General features: G+C 34.4%; 1 protein-coding gene across 1 annotated transcript in view; it reads left to right on the top strand.

The window, feature by feature from the left end:
• Nucleotides 1–17662, top strand: part of LOC129224938 (glutamate receptor ionotropic, kainate 2-like) — a 56890-nt gene that overhangs the window by 23563 nt on the left and 15665 nt on the right. The window contains exons 8-10 of the mRNA XM_054859486.1: nt 4686–4790; nt 11877–11990; nt 16395–16598. Of these exons, the coding sequence (XP_054715461.1) occupies nt 4686–4790; nt 11877–11990; nt 16395–16598 (423 nt within the window). The remainder of the gene's footprint in view (nt 1–4685; nt 4791–11876; nt 11991–16394; nt 16599–17662) is intronic.

Genomic DNA, 17662 nt, shown 5'->3' with positions numbered 1-17662 from the left:
ATCATCCAAAGATTATTTTTCTCTTTTTAGTTCATTTTGCTACTAAGGCGTGTTTTTTTAGTTTTTTAAACTATTATTTTATTTTCTTCTTTTTAGTTTAACTTGTTTTACGAAAAAATATTCATTTCAACATTGTTCAAAATCTTTTATATTCATGAAATTTGCCCAAAAAAAGCGACTAAAGGTCTCGGGTGGCATTCGAAACGCGGTCTCTCGAACTCCAAAAAGAGCAACTGTACCCCTTAAAATGTAATAGCCGAACTCTAAAAACATTCAACTTCGCTGATACATTGCCTGTGGAGTAATTGTCTAATCCAGCTAATCCATCTCAGTCATCGATGTACACTGTTAAAACTACAGGTTGCATTCGGCACCTTTCAGGGGTGAAACGCTTGTTCACCAGCGGCACCCAATACGGAGCCGAAATTTCACCTCTAACTAGGGTGAAAAACAGGCATCTTTCAAAAAGTAGGCAGCCGGGGTGAAAAGAATGAACCTTCGGAGAGAGAAATGGCACCCTTACTGTAGATCCTCCCCCCTCCCCCGTATTGTGTGCGTTTTTGAATACAGTTGTGTATTTTTCTTTTTTTAATAGTTTTGTTTTGATTCATGATAGTCTACGTTTTGCACATTTTTCACATTGCATGAATTAAGTACTGGAAATGATTGAAACTTGTAATTACAGCATTTGACCATATTTCAGAGTTTTCAACATAGTTAAGAAGTGCTCATTGCTTTAATTCATCTGATCGTTCTCTACATCAGTGTTTCTCAACCTCTTTTGACCCACGGGTCGGTAAAAACAAATGAAAAACATTGCGGACCTGTGAAATTTTTATCCTTTTCTTAAAAATAAATAAAATAAATAATAATAATTATAATAACTCTCGGGGCGGTAAAAAACTTGTAAAAAAATTCTGCGTACTGATGAGTTTTTTTTTTTTTTTGTTTGTTTGTTTTACAAAGTAATATCAAAGATGAATAAAACAATAAATATCTACAGACTTTATTTGGTATCAAAGAGTTGTCACAAATATATTTAAAGTTAAAGACGAGTAATTATTTGAATAATCATAGTTAAGTTAATGATCATTTGTGAGAAATAACCGCACCGAAAGTAAAGTGTAGATGTACTTATGAATTATTTACATGAACAGCCAAAAATATTCTGGGATATTAAAGTTAAGATAAAACAAAATCGTTTCTCAAACGTTCAACATTTCAATCAAAATAACAATAAAATAAAATGCGCATAAAATTTTTCGACAGTTAAAGATTTAAAGAAACTCCTAACACTATCGAATAACCGCTAACAGGAAATGATTCAAACACTTGAACGAAAAAGCAAAAGAAAAAGATAGACGGAGAGAGATTTCTTTTTTATTTTTTGCGCTCGCTACACAAAGCACAAGAATAATTTTTATTTAGGTTCTCACTTTTTGGTTATTGAAAATATCATTGCGGTTACTATTTCGGTGATTAAATGTTGCTTATCGAGTACTCAAGAAAATAATGATAGATACATTTAGTAGCGTTTTGTGTGAATGATGGAATTTGCACGATAGTAACGGTAACCTGAAAATAAACAACTAACGGTACTACGGTATCGTAACGGACTAATGGTAACTGAAAAGCATTAAACGTACTTTTAACTATGTTTGAAAGCCCTGAAAGCTACAAAGTGATCAAAAGCTGTACTTACTTGTTATTTTAAAGAATTATCCTACAAAAGTTGAGATTTAATCCAATAGTGTACTTCATTCAATGTGAAAGACGTAGAAGCCACGCGTAGTGCAACCTATCATTCGTCCGCCATATTGAAGTGGTTGAATGGTGAATGTATGCCGGAAGCGCATGCGCCAGCAAGTCATTTAGCGATTGCTTGCTGTTTTGGCACCCCTGTCTACGACTGTCTGCTACTTTCGCACCTCTGCTTTACTTCCTGGCCAGTATGGCACCCTTGGTCACCATGCTTTCACCTTAGGGGGAATATATTCACTCGTCTGGAACCTCTGGTTATAACAGTGTAGGTACTTATAAAGTTCAAGTGTTTTCGATAGTAATTATTTTTAAAATATTAAAAAGCTTTTTGATGTTTAGTTTTAAAGGTAATGCAAAAAACATTCAGATATATTCTAATCAGACTCTTGTGAATAAATGATTGAAACGAAAGAATGACGTTTCAAGGACAGGGGTCGAATGTTAGCTTAAATGCGGAAAGGCACGGTGCCCTTCTAAAAAATCTTGTTGGAAACCTTTCTCTTTTCCTTTCAATGTTTCCAAACATATTATAAGATTATATTTTTAAAATTTCAATGCCGGAAAATTTCGAAGGAGAGACTCCAGATTCCCTATAGTAACGAAATGTAGTTTAAAATTGGGTCAAATATACTTCAATTCTTAAATGCTTCCAAATGAAATCACTGACCCTCCTATTCTCTCTCAAATGCGACCAAAGTTAGTGCTGCGTTTTTAAATAGTTCAAACTCTAAACGTTTTTGTAGAGAGCTCCTTATACTATTCCATAAAATTACATATATTTTATTAAGGGTAGCCTAAAATTGCATTTCTAAAACTTCCCATTTCGGAGAATTTCTGGGAAGAGCCCCGGACATTCTATTGTAAACAAAGATAGACTAAAATGGATTTCAATTTTGAAAAAAAAAAGTTAAAAAAACAAAATTGTGGGGGAACCCCTTGTTTTTCCTCTCCTTGGACGTTACCGAAAATTGTGAAATTGTGTTTTTTGACATCAACTTTGAAAATATCGCTTGGAAGGGAACTAGAACCCTGTGTCCCGATTCTTTTCTTAGGAGTATATAGATCAACCAATTTCAAAAAATTTCTGGGAGGATTTATCTGGTTCCTCATCTTTTTTATCGTGTCCTTCCTATGTTGGCAGTATAGAAGCCTAAAGATGTGCCTTTTCAGGCTTATAACCATAAGTATCCTTTCAAGGCACATAAAAAATGTGTCAGTGTTAGCTATATTTTGCGTTTCATAATTTTCTATTTTAGAACTTTAAATCTTGATTTAGGAACTTAAAGAAAAATAAGAACTAGTGGTAGTTTAATGTCTTTGCTCGACTAATTTACAGAAGTGGGCAAAAATATTATTTTGCCGACAGGGCCAAAGTCAGCAAAGTCAGCCAGTCCGCCTCTGTATATATATACATTGTGTCTGCGAGTTGTTTGGCGATGTAACCTTGATACGTATTTCCGAAAAAGGGGAAAAAGTTGTAGAAAATAAGATAGAGCGAAATAAACGAAATTTTTGTTACCGAAAACGAACATCTATTAATAAATGTGACTTTGACTGGATGAATTTTTTTTAAATATTATTATTGTTATAGTTCTATTCATTATGATTAGCAGTTATTTTAGTTATTTCTATCTAGATTTTTTATTCAGCCTAAAGGTCAGGCCTTAGAAATATCTCTGCTATTTACTATTTTTCTTTTGTCTTTCATGTTCTTCTGACAAAATAGGGGATTTGGAAATTATGATCCTTCAGCCTAATAGAATAAAGTATGCAATGTGAGTGGGGAAAAAACCTCTCGATAAAGATCCCCATGAAATTGCAAAAATTCTCCAGTTTACATCTTATGCGCCAGCGGAAAATATGAACAGACTGAGAGTGGGGAAAGAAGAAGGTTTCTCTAGGGTATTTCGAAGCACATTAATTATAATTGAAAATTTTAGACATAAACTAAAAAAAATAAAGCAAAAGAGTCACAAAATTTCGCTGACATTTCCAAATTTAGTCCCCTTGCGTAATCTGAAAATGATACTCCCTAAGTAACTAAATGAATAAGTAGGAATACTAAAGAAAATATAATAAGAACAAGAATAATATTAATAATTGTATTTTGCAAAAATAATCACAAGATCAAGTCAAAACTATTGTTGTTACAGGAGCTGATTTTTTTTTTCGCTCCACCTTACTGTAGAATCTTCATCGTATGAGATAAACGGTATGCTCTAGATCAGGGCTCTCCAACCTACTGCCCGCAGGTCAAATCCGGCCCGCGAGCAGATTTTTCCCGGCCCACGGAAAGCTTATAAACTGAAAACATATTTTTTAAATTTGATAATATATTTCTTTTTAATCATTTTTTAAAATAAAACTAAACCAAGAAAATCTCAAAAACCACTACTAATATTGTGTATTGTAGCCAGAAGGAGGCAAGAAGAGTCAAATGCCTCTCTCTAAAGGAGAGTCTAAACTTTAACTTCCCTCCCTAAAGTCACCGAAGACAGTTTTTCAAATTACATTTTTGGGACTTCATTTAAAAAAATTTTCTTGAGGATTGTCACTTACCTGCTCTTTTCCCCTCACTTGACCAAAAATAACTAAACCATCTGATCTGAAATATTGTTGGATTGTTGACCAGCCTTGCCTTCAAAATTTAGTGTGGCCCTTGAGCAAAAAAGGTAGGAGATCCTTGCTTATGATCCTTCCAGGCTACTTAGCGTACGACATAAAAGCAAGGCTCAAGAGACAGACGGATCAAATGTGATTGGTTTACGATTAGCTTCCGTTTGGCTGTCAAACAACGCGAGTCTAATATTGAATTCAGTATTTTTGCTCGTCATAATTAGTAGCACTAGAATAGTACTGTTCTTTTGAGTGAATTTTGTGAACAATGGAGAAGAAAGATTTGCAAATCATGTTTTTGTTTTCAGTTGAACTTGAATGGACTTACTGGAGATATCAAATTTGATCACCATGGCTTCAGATCTGATTTCAAGCTGAAGGTTCTGGAATTAACACACGATGGACTTCGAGAAGTAAGATTCATACATTCAATTTAGAATTTTCAGAAGCAAGTACTGTCCAACCACGGATTGCATGGAATTGGCAAACGTCCAATTAAGACGAGTCTATCTGAATGATGGGGAAAAGTAAAAATTTGATGAGCATGTTCCGCTCATTTGAATGAGACTTTACTTAATTTAGAGGCTAACATACATCTGCAAAAGCTGATATCCCTAAAAACTAATAGGTACCCTCCATTTTCGCCAGCAAACCAGATGCTTTTCCATACAATCCGCGGTCGGATCAGTAGTTTTGAATATGATTAACTCAGGAATGAAACGAATGGAGTAATATCTCTGTTTATAAAACATCGAGATGCAGCAAAACAGGAATATTATGAAAGAAACCAGTTTTGGAATGGAAAATATCTGTAACGTTCTTTTTATTCAGTACAAACAATGACTGGGCATTTCACAGCATTTAGGTGTTACATACTGCATATTTCACAGCCATATTTTATAGTAGTATTTATATCTGTACCCCAAAGCCAGAGTGACGTAAGTCCAAAAATCGCGATTTTTGGTTTATTAGTGCATTGTATGTAGAAGCCTTTTCCGCACCGAGCCATGTGAACGTAATTCTTTCAAAAAAAAATTTTTTATTTTTTTTACCAGAGTCAAAAGACCGCTTGTCCCATCCTTTGCATGCGCCAGAAAAAGTTTTTCCTCTCTGCTGAAAAATTATTATAATGTAACTTACGTCTTTCTGGATCGGAGATACAGATATTATGTTCACTGTAAAAATATTGAGAAAGTTAACAATAACTGAAAAACTTTTGAAAAATGTGACTGCGAAATGTCCCGTTCGTAACACATGAATGCTGTGGAATTACCCGTCTCTATGTTAGAAAAACAATCTGGGGTAATCTAAAACCTTCAATTCACCAGCAGTAGTGTGAAACTCTAATTTCAAAGCTGCGTGTACGCCTAGGACTTAGGGACTGTATTGCACTTACTTTATAAGCTTAGTGACCCCTGTAGGGGATTAATTAGTACTTAGAGAAACATGACTGCTAAAATTAAAACACGCGTATTTATTACTTACAGTTCGGCACTATATGATGAAAACTGTAAAAGTTCCAGCTAGGAAAAAAAAAACTACGTCCTGTTTTAAAAAATATATTGTACGAAAAGTTAAGGACGGCATTTTTTGCAGGAATTACTTCCAAATTAGATTTAATTTTTTTTTTTTTTTTGCTCATAGGTTCTTTCTTGAAACTTGAACGACTTAGCTTTTTTTTTTCCAAATCAAATAATTTAAGTTGTCATCCAATTTTTATCCAATCAAAAGAAATCATCACAAAATACGTAAGACAGCCTCAAACAACTAATTTTAAACCGATGAATTCATTTTATTTACATGGTTAATGAGACTGTCGTTGATGCCACTTCTTTGATATACTATTATTGTTTTAATACGAATCAGGAAACCACACGAACAGTGCAATAATTATAAAAATTAAATACAAAGATATATTGAGACAAGAGTACTGTCCAACCACGGATTGTATGGAATTCTCAAACGTCCAGACAAGACTAATCTATCTGAATGAGAGGGAAAAGTAAAAATTTGATGCCGGTATTCCGCTCATTTGAATGAAATTCTGCTTCTGCAAAAGCTGGCATCTCTAAAAAAGAATAGATTCGTCCATTTCCGGTTGTAAAACGGATGTTTGTCTTTCCATACAATCCGTGGTCAGACAGTATATGAAAACTTTTTTTGAACGCAAAAATTATTCGCCGCTCATGCTTCCGTTATCGAGATAAAAGGTCTTAAAGTCTGCCGAAATTTTAAGAAAAGTGCCAAGTTTGGCAAGACTTTACAAGAAATTGTAGATAGTAGATACCAATTTCTCACTGACGATTTCATTGTCTGCATGTGGCAGGACAACTATCTGCAAAACGTGTGAAGGATTACTTTCATTACTCACCAAAACTCGCTAAATTTGGCGACTTTTCTAAAAATCTTTAAAATTTTTAGAAAAGTAGCCAATTCAGTTTTGGCGACTTTTTTCTCAATTATTTTGAGGATTGATGTACAAATCATTCTATCATGATTTGTTCTTATTTAGTGAAATTTAATGGGTTTTTAATGACAACGTAATGGGATGGTTTCCGAAATTTTAAAAGTATTTTTTTTTCTGAAAGAGCATGCTTAAAAACATACAGTGGCTCCCAAAAGTCTTCGTACATCTACGACTATCAACGAAATAGGCCCCAATCCATTGGTTAGAATTAATATTTCGGAATGGGTGTTTAATTATAAGATCTATGATCAATTTTTAACAAAACTACATAAAAAGTTTTTTAAAAATATTAAAACTTAATTTTTTAAAAATCAAAAACCAAAAAGTGCCGGAAATTTTATCTCACAAAAGTCTTCGTACACTTTATAAAATGTCTATATATTATTGAATAATCTAACTTTTGATTAAGTTATTAATTAGTGGAATACTATACAGTATTCATAACACCTTTTAAACGTCTGGGAATAGATTTCATTCTTTTTCTTTCTTTTTTTTTTTGCGTAATTTCTGAGTAAGTGTTCAACCAAACTTCGAGCCTTGCTGTTTCTAGCTCTATTTTCGTTTTAAAGCCGTATTTTCGTAATTTAACCTCCAGATATCTCTAAATACATTGCATTAAGTTCAAATCTGGAGATTGAGGGGTATTTTCTAAACTTTAGGACAATTTTCGAAGCACTAGACGCAAACTTTGAAAACCGTGTGCTTCTTATCATTATCTTGATAAAAAACAAAGTTGTTTCCAATAACGAAATTTTTGGCTAAGAGTTCAAAATTGGGTTTTAAAATATTTAAAGGAACAGCATGATTCATTATTTCATCAAAAAATTCCAAACTACCAAGTCCTGATGCTGATATGCACCCTCACACTAGAACATCTCCACCGTCCTGATTAAATGATCCATATAAGTTCTTAAGATTAAGTTCCTAATTTTTTTCTTCTACTTACAGTTACACAACAATTTAACCAAAAATGTTGAATTTATTTTTACTTTCTTCTATATCTAATATATAGAAGAAAGTATTGGATTCGTGCAAATTTTCGAATTTCGAATTTTGACGGATTCGAACGTTTTGAGGTGTGCTGAGTCCATTTCGACCATTTTTGGAAAATGTCTGTCTGTGTGTATGTATGTGTATGTGTGTGTGTGTGTGTGTGTGTGTGTATGTATGTGTGTCACGTCTGTGTGTGACCAGTTTTTTGTGGCCGCTCTACAACAAAAACTACCGCATGAAATCGAACGAAATTTAGTACACATATGTGCCCCTATGTGAACTTGTGCCCATTAGTTTTTGGCGCGAATTCCTCCAAGGGGGGTGGAGCAATGGGACGTTTTTCGAGTTACGCGTGCTTGCTATTCCTCAGGAAGTTACTGGCGGAATCAAACAAAATTTGGTCCATATGTTGGTATTAACAGGAACAGGTGCTGATTCAATTTTGGTGTCAATAACTCAAACGGGGGTTGAGCTATAGAACGTTTTTTGTCGTCAATTGTGACTGCTGTATCTCAAGAAATAATAACGGAATGAAAGAAAAATTTATCGGCAAGTAGCCCTTAGTGGGTATAAGAACTGATTTTATTTTTGTGTCAACAGCTAAAAAGGGGGTAGCGCAATCACCCGTTCTTTTTTTCCATTTTGAGTGCCCTATCTCAAGAAGTAATGCTACGTTCTGGTTGAAATTTGGGATATATGTGAATCCATATGTAAACAGGCTTTGGTTCTATTTTGACGCCGATCGCTCCAAGAGGTGTTGATTTTTTTTTTTTTTTTTTTTTTTTGCGAATAAAAATATTTTTATTAATGCAACAATAAGAAAGATAAATCGTAATAGATTGTCGTCTGCGTATTTCTCGTGATTTTAATTGTATGGAAATGATAGGAAATATTATCTCAATGATTTAAAATTTTTAACTGTTGCCATCTTATGTTTGTTAACAAATAAAATATTTGTAATTCATTCAAGCAAGGCTTTTAAAATAACTTTCAATTTTCGCTCTTTGCTTTGCTTTTGCAATCATTCACACATTGGGTCAAGTTTTTGCATGTGTAATTTTGTTTTTGTTGGGAATATTGCTTCCTCGTCAAGCATGGGGAGGGATCAGAAAAAGGAAAAATATAGAAGAAAGTTTCGTGATGGCCACAACATACTAGTTATCTCTAAGTAATACGTGATTCTAAAACGTTTTTAGCTTATTTATCATTGATTTTGCGAGGAAAAGCGTAAGCTTTCTGTTTTTCGCTCGATCAAGAAAAATTCTGCGGGAAGAGGTCCCATTTAATCCAGCTAATCAGAGAACTTGGCGAACAATTTTAGGTGAAAATTAAATGTAAAATGTTTCATTTAACTCTGCAGAAACTTTTACAGCACTCAAATGTGTATTTTTCATAATTCATTTAACTTTAAATCTCCGATCACGTTTTGTCAACTTTGCCGGTTGACCGTTTTTACTTTCTTCTATATCTAATATATAGAAGAAAGTATTGGATTCGTGCAAATTTTCGAATTTCGAATTTTGACGGATTCGAACGTTTTGAGGTGTGCTGAGTCCATTTCGACCATTTTTGGAAAATGTCTGTCTGTCTGTGTGTGTGTGTGTATGTGTGTGTGTATGTATGTGTGTCACGTCTGTGTGTGACCAGTTTTTTGTGGCCGCTCTACAACAAAAACTACCGCATGAAATCGAACGAAATTTAGTACACATATGTGCCCCTATGTGAACTTGTGCCCATTAGTTTTTGGCGCGAATTCCTCCAAGGGGGGTGGAGCAATGGGACGTTTTTCGAGTTACGCGTGCTTGCTATTCCTCAGGAAGTTACTGGCGGAATCAAACAAAATTTGGTCCATATGTTGGTATTAACAGGAACAGGTGCTGATTCAATTTTGGTGTCAATAACTCAAACGGGGGTTGAGCTATAGAACGTTTTTTGTCGTCAATTGTGACTGCTGTATCTCAAGAAATAACGAACGGAATGAAAGAAAAATTTATCGGCAAGTAGCCCTTAGTGGGTATAAGAACTGATTTTATTTTTGTGTCAACAGCTAAAAAGGGGGTAGCGCAATCACCCGTTCTTTTTTTCCATTTTGAGTGCCCTATCTCAAGAAGTAATGCTACGTTCTGGTTGAAATTTGGAATATATGTGAATCCATATGTAAACAGGCTTTGGTTCTATTTTGACGCCGATCGCTCCAAGAGGTGTTGATTTTTTTTTTTTTTTTTTTTTTGCGAATAAAAATATTTTTATTAATGCAACAATAAGAAAGATAAATCGTAATAGATTGTCGTCTGCGTATTTCTCGTGATTTTAATTGTATGGAAATGATAGGAAATATTATCTCAATGATTTAAAATTTTTAACTGTTGCCATCTTATGTTTGTTAACAAATAAAATATTTGTAGTTCATTCAAGCAAGGCTTTTAAAATAACTTTCAATTTTCGCTCTTTGCTTTGCTTTTGCAATAATTCAGACATTGGGTCAAGTTTTTGCATGTGTAATTTTGTTTTTGTTGGGAATATTGCTTCCTCGTCAAGCATGGGGAGGGATCAGAAAAAAAAGAAAAAGAAAAATATAGAAGAAAGTTTCGTGATGGCCACAACATACTAGTTTACCTTGTTTTCTCTCCGATTCCTTTCTTTAAAGCATTTTATCAAGCATTTTAGTATAGAAACAAATAAATTAACTAATTTAGAGACATTTCAAACCAATTTACCACTACTGTGGGAAAAAATTCAAATTTTGAATGGTGTTTGCGGGTTTTTACGAATACCAGCAATTTTACAGTAATAAGCACAATATTAAGGAATAAATAAACAAAAAATTAAAGCCAAATGACTCTTAAGGGTCAACACAATGCAAACATATTAATAAAATGGCATATGATAATTTTAATCATGAATTTATTCGAAAATATTTGAGTATGCGATGACTTTTGTGGCGTGTTATTTCTCTGTCTCTTCGTTTTCTGACCCATTTCAAAAAGAATATCCGTCAATATTTTGAAAAAACCATTGGGTTGTATTTAGAATGACATAGGAATGATGTGAAAAAATATTAAACTTCATATTCGAATTCAGTTTCGAGTTATATTGGTTTTTTTAAAAAATTTCAAAGAGTACGAACACTTTTGGGAGCCACTGTAGGCTCTGACCATGTTTTAAATAATTTGGCTAAGTTTACTATTTAAAAAAAAATATTAAAAGCGGTGCGCAGACTCAATTTCATTTTTTACGCTTCTGCACATGACATCACAAATGATGAACTGCCATTCACTGTTGCTAAGGCCCCTATATATATGAGCCGACGCAACAGCTTAAAATCAGCCTTTTTGGATCGGAGCGCGTGTTTGAGTGATTGTTCACTGCGAGCGATTGCTAGCGGCATGTGAATTGTTTATAAAATAAAGCATTATTTTCGGAAAATTTGGCGAAACCCGAAACTTTGCTGTGGTAAGCTCCGCAACAATGAAAAATTCGATCCAAAGTGGCTAAACGTAAGCTGATGCGTCGGCCTATCTATATAGCTGTTTTGACTGTTGCCATTCACAGAGCACAATATTTAATTCGCTTCTTTACTCATATGTGTTGGCAACGATATGGTTGATAGCAAGCGTAGAGCGCAATATTTAATTCGCTGTTGGATTATCATAACGTGGAAACGCAGATGCGCCAAACAGATGCGTCAGACAGATGCGCCAAAAACACATCTTTTGTGACGTTATAAAGACCACGCCTTGTTTGAAAAATCGGGTGTTAAAAAAATTAATTAAAAATTAACTGTTGGGAAAACGAAAGTATTTTCTGAGTCCATCTTTTTTTTTTTTTTTTTTTTTTTTGCTCATTCTATCAACTTTAGTGACTATAAGTGGTACTTTTGACTGAGGGAAACCACCCCATTGTAATAAATGTTCCTCATATTGAAAAAAATAATAAAAAATAAGTTTAAAAAAAAAACTCCAAGAAAATATTGAGATCTCTTTTCTAGCTTAGGAAGGAAGTATTGTTAATAGACTATACATGTACTTTTTTATCACAGGCTGGAGAGTGGAACATTCACACAGGCCTTAACTTGACCACCAATTATTCAAGAGCTGCGGAGGAAATAATCCAATCTCTGAAGAACAAAACACTCATCGCAACTACTGTACTAGTAAGTACAACTTAAGATTTGTATTGAGCAGTCAAGAAGATTGCTTAAAGACACTAGATTCCTTAAAGGTGCGGCATTTTGAACGCTTAGATACGGTAATTATGATTTATGGATGAAGCTTGGGACTTGAACGCGTTGTCTGGTCGAGATTGATGATAAATTATGGAGTTGGCAGATTATTTAACATTAAAAATTTTTTTAAACGTTATCTAGTTTTTTTTTTTTTTTTTTTAAATACTTACTTAGTGGATAATTTTAAACTGTAATTGAACTTTAGAGGCTTTTTATGGGCTAAATTATTTCTTTAGTGGAATTTAGTGGCTAAATTATTTCTTTAGTGGTGATCTTTTTTTTTTTCCGAATTGATGAGGTGCTAGATTTTCGAAAACTGCCAACAACTACATTCCCGCAATTCTGCCCACTATTAAAATATTGTGATTCAATTAATTCTGGATCAAATGAATATAATTTTTAGGACTTCAAATCAAAAGCTGTAGTGTTAGTTTTACTTCCGTTGCTTTTAAACTACAGTAGACCCTCGTTTTAGGCGGGGGTTACATTCTACGGACATAGGCGGATTTTCAGGGGTGCCGCCGCACCCCCAAAATTTTTCGTTGGGTTTTGAAAAGAATTAATTTAGTATATTTCACCCAGAAACGCAATTGGGAGAAAAAAAAATCAAAGCTGCTATACTCAGAGCTGCCAACCTTTGAAAATACAAAATCGTTGCTGCATTTTGCGGGGGGGGGGGGGGGGGGGGGGCGCTGCTTCAGAATCAAACAGTGATAAATTGTCAACAGTTATAGTGAACAAAAACATGATACTTAATGAATGTCAAATATAATACAGAAAATATGAATACGGAATAAAAAATTTTATACTGAATATTTTAAGATGATTAAATTCTAGATTATTAGCTTTACCTTTCATCCGGTCTGCATGTCTTTTTGAAGTAACATGCTTGCGGCAATCATCACGACAACCATTTTCAACTGAAAAATCGCTATTGCAAATAGTACATCTTACTAAACCATCTTTAAAGATGAAATAAGGAATGGCCGAGTGCTTTTATATTCTTCACGATATTTTTGGCAATTTTTCTACTTTTTTGCCGAAGAACCCATAAACTGCATGAAAACTAAATCGGCAGCACACGTCTAGAAGTTTGATTTTCTGAACTTACCGATTTAGTTTTCATGCAGTTTGTGATTTTTTTTTTCTGTTACAAATTTAAAAAACAGAAAATCGATATGTTTGGACCCGCTTTCGTAGCGTCGTAGTTTTGATCAGTAATTCGTAGAAACTACGATTTTTTCGTAGCAGTTGGCAGCTCTGGCTATACTAGTAAATTTACTTGAATCCAGTGTATCACCACAGGTCACTAGGGCGAGAAAAACATAACTGTGCTCACATTAAAAATTAAAGTAATTTTATCCATTTGAAAAAAAAAATCATAATTTCATGCAAGTAAAGAAATTTCTCAAACAATTTATTGTTCAGTACTGTGTTATTGTATAGAATAATTGCATGTTCTGTAATTGGTTATTTATTCTTTTATCAATACCAATTCTATTTTGAAACAACTATGGCTAATCAAGTCCAAAAAAAAAAAAAAGATGACTATTGCAACAAACTTTTATCAATAAATGTACTCTGAAATCAACTAAAATCCAACATTTTTAAGGTAAATTTTCAAAAAATTTTGAAGTAGGACTCCCGGACATTTTGCTGCAGTGGTGCGTTATCCAGGGGGGGAGGGAGTACAAGACTGGTGACCCTCCCCACAAAATGCTGAGGTGATGTTTTTAAAAAAATATTTTTAATTACTGAAGAGAAGAAAAGATCTCATTTTGGAAAAAAAGCAGTTATTAAAAAAAAAAAAAGAATGTTGGGAAAAAATCTTAATTTCTTTCAAAAGGAGAAATATTGACATTTAAATTTTTCAACAGCTTCAGATTATTGACGGCGAATTGTGTGCCTCCTCCTACCCTCCTCGCACAATCCTCTTTCTTTCATATCTCTCCCCCCCCCCTCTTTTTTTTTCATTTTTTTTCTATTAGTCCTCGAAATTTTTCTTCTCCGAAGTCCTCTCTCAGGCCAAAGTTATTACAGAGCATCTCAAATTTCGTTTCTTGGGCTTCAATTCAAATTTCCAAGGAAGATCCTCTAATCACCTGAAAACATCGAAAATCGTTTGCAATTGCGTTTTTGGAGCTTCGGTTTTGAAAAACTGCAGTGTCCCTAACGTTACCAAATATGGTCTTACACGTATGTGTTGAAGACTTCAATTTTGGAAAATATTCGAACAAGGGCCTCCGACCCCCTTTCTCTAATATCATCAGAGATTGTTAATATTTTTGTTTTGAAAACTACTATTTCGTAATATTTAAGTGGGAGAATCGTTTGGGACAGTAGCCTTTGAAATCCTTTTTTTTTAATACCATGGAGTATTGCATAAGAACTTCATTTTTAGGACTTCAATTTCGAAAATTTTCCAGGGGAGATCTCCAGAACATCCTGTTGGTAACATCATCAAAAATTGTCCACCATAGCGTTTTTGGAACTTTAATTATGAAAAACTAAAGAGGTAGTGTGTGGGGGGGAGGGGAGGGGTACGTATTTCAACCTGTTTTTCAAAAAATCGATTGGAGACAGTTCATGAGCCTTATTCCTAACCTAAACCATAAATATGGACTACAATTACATTTATAAGACTTAAATTTCTAAAAATAGCCTTGGAGCCCCACGTATCTTTCTTGCCCCTAACATATTACCAAGAACTGTAAAACTGCGTTTTTCAAAACTACTATTGCACATTTTTTTCTGGGGCGTGAATCCCCATCCGAACTAGCAACTGGATTCACCCATTGCTAATCGAATCTAAGAACATGCTATCTAACAACATGGACTTTCGTTTAAGACTTTTTCTGCAGTTTGAAATGTTAGGAATTGCCGACCCCCTAATGTTACTAAGTATGGTTTACATCACATTTTTTAGATTTAAAAGTGCGCTCCTCCCTAAAGTTATTTTCTGCATTCACCACTGCCTTTCCCCCCTCTCCTCAGATTTCTGTTATTGTTGTACCCCCAAAATTTTCGGCCTAAATCCACCTATGTCTACGGAAATGCCGCGCAAAACGGAACCGCGCAAATTGAGACTTAATAATGGTGTTAACATAAGGGGTTAGGTTACGTAGATGAAAAAAAAAACCATTCTAGTGATATATATATATATATATATATATATATATATATATATATATATATATATATATATATATATATATAATTTTAATGCGTACTTATTCCAATATATCAATATATACGCACAACGTGTATAAAGAAAACATGAATTAACTTAGTGCTTATTAAAAGAGCTGTTTATGTTATTTTTTTGGCATACAATAAAAAAAAAGTTTCTCTGTAGTTCTTTGTGGGGCATTAACGCTTCCATGATCACTCGCTTAATTTCCATGACGGGATCTTCCTTCACTAATAAATCAGATCATTTGCCATTGTCTAGGAATGGCTAAAAATTTTCAGTGTGAAAGCTTTTGGTTGTTTGTCATTAATGTCTTCATTGGTTTTGTTCTCCCTTTATAACTTCTCAAAGTTCTTACTGGTGTCAATTGCTCCAAGAAGTGTGGACGCCAATAAAACGTTTTCCTCCATAATCACGACCTCTACACCTCAGGTAATGCAAGGATTCGCATAACAATTTATATGCAGGAGGATTCCAATGAGGACAGGTACTTTAGGGTGGTTCAAAAAAAACTTTTTTTTTTCCAGCTAGAGTCCAGAACAGCCCCCCTTTTTTTTTTAGACTTACTAATAGTATTATGCTGTATAAGTTTTAGCGTCTTACTCAAATTTTAAGAGGGTGCTCAATGACCTCTCAATTTAACATTAGCCGTTGCAGGGAAAATGCCACAAATTTAGAAACATTTAATTTCCCCAGCTGTTTTTTTGTAAATAATTATTGCAATGTATATGCATATTACGAGTGTATATTGTAATATGTAGCATTGTTTTTTCAGTTTAATGTACTTTTTTAACCCCCTTCCCATACTTATGAAGTTTAATGGGGTGGGGGGGGGAGCACTCTCATTCAGTTGAAATAGGAAGCTAAAATTCTTCCAGTATATTACTATCCACAAGTTTTTAAATATTGAGAGGTGTTCTGTTATTTTGGGGAAACTTTATTTTTCACACGTATTTTTGAACCACCGTAAGGTACTCATTAGGTTTTGATGCCAATAACTTCAAAGGAGGGCCCGATTTAGATAATTTTAAAATGTATAAAAAATGAAAGATATATAAATGTATAGTAAATGAAGGAAACTTTCACGATCGTGATATCATGCTAGTTGTTATCGCGTATGAAATTCGACTATTTTCTTTCAGAACGCACCGTACACGATGTTGAAAGAGAACCACGCGGAGCTGTTGGGCAACGACAAGTACGAGGGCTACTGCATCGACTTGTTGAAAGAAATATCCAAGATCCTCGGCTTCCGCTTTCAGATCAAACAAGTGGATGATCACAAGTACGGTGAGAAAAACGATCAAGGCGACTGGAACGGAATGATCAAGGAGCTCATTGATGGGGTAACATTTCTTTTTTTTTTTTTTTCTTCTATCTAAACATGTCATCTAATAGGGTAACGGCACCAGTAACAGACAAGGGTCCAGTAACAGACAGTTGTAAGTATGGATTTAAATGTAATAAGAATTTTAGGCGGGTAAAACTGATGTTGCTGCGACCCTTGAATACGGTGCAACCATCTAGTGTTATCAGAGTGGAGTTTATGAGCCAGTTGGTATTTACAAGGCAGCGGTGGAAGGTTATGAACAGCCACCACGAGATCTGCCGGTGTTTCATGATCATTTGAATATAATAAGGTTTTAGATCTAAATATAAATAACTTCTGCACATTTTGATGGGAAAAGGGAAATTCTGTCCATTACTCATCCTTTCCCCCATCTTATCTGTAACTGGGTATCATCAGAATTGTCGGTGTCTGTTACTGGGGGTCGGACCTTTTTACGAAGTTGAGCAAATAAAAATAGAATTGACTCATTCGGAGGATCCAGAAGCAGCCAAACGTTAGATGAGATGTAGTTGCATGAGAGAAAAATACTTTTAAAAGTCTAAATACATTAAAAGGCTCAGAAAACTGAGTTAACCTGAGAGCGATGTCTGTTACTGGTGCCGTTACCCTATTTGTTTGCTTTCTGACGGGAAGTGCGTATAGGACCATAAGAAACTCTAGTTCATTCCTCAGGGACTGTCATCCATTCTTTCATGTGGCGTCACTGTCAGCGGATACATTACCACTCGATAGAATTTTGACAGTTAAGTTTGCCACCAGATGGAGGCACTTGGGCTCTCGCGATATGGAGGGGGACAATGGGATTGAAATTAGCCAAATCTAATAGATGCTCAAGAGGTTTTTGATATATCCCATAATCATAGGACAGACACTGATTATTTTCTGTATCTGGAATATTCAACTACTAGAGTACATTTAGAATAAAGGAAAAGTGCACGGAAGAATGGTGAAAAATCCTTTTTTAGTTCGAATTGGGTTCAATAGGGCAGTACTTATAAACCGCGTTTACCAGAGACTTTTGTACCTCGCATTTCCCCGCTCTAGTTTCGAAAAAAAAAA

The sequence above is a fragment of the Uloborus diversus genome, chromosome 6, assembly GCF_026930045.1.
Source record: "Uloborus diversus isolate 005 chromosome 6, Udiv.v.3.1, whole genome shotgun sequence".
In the NCBI taxonomy this organism is placed as follows: domain Eukaryota; kingdom Metazoa; phylum Arthropoda; class Arachnida; order Araneae; family Uloboridae; genus Uloborus; species Uloborus diversus.
This window is presented reverse-complemented; position numbering and strand designations above follow the sequence as displayed.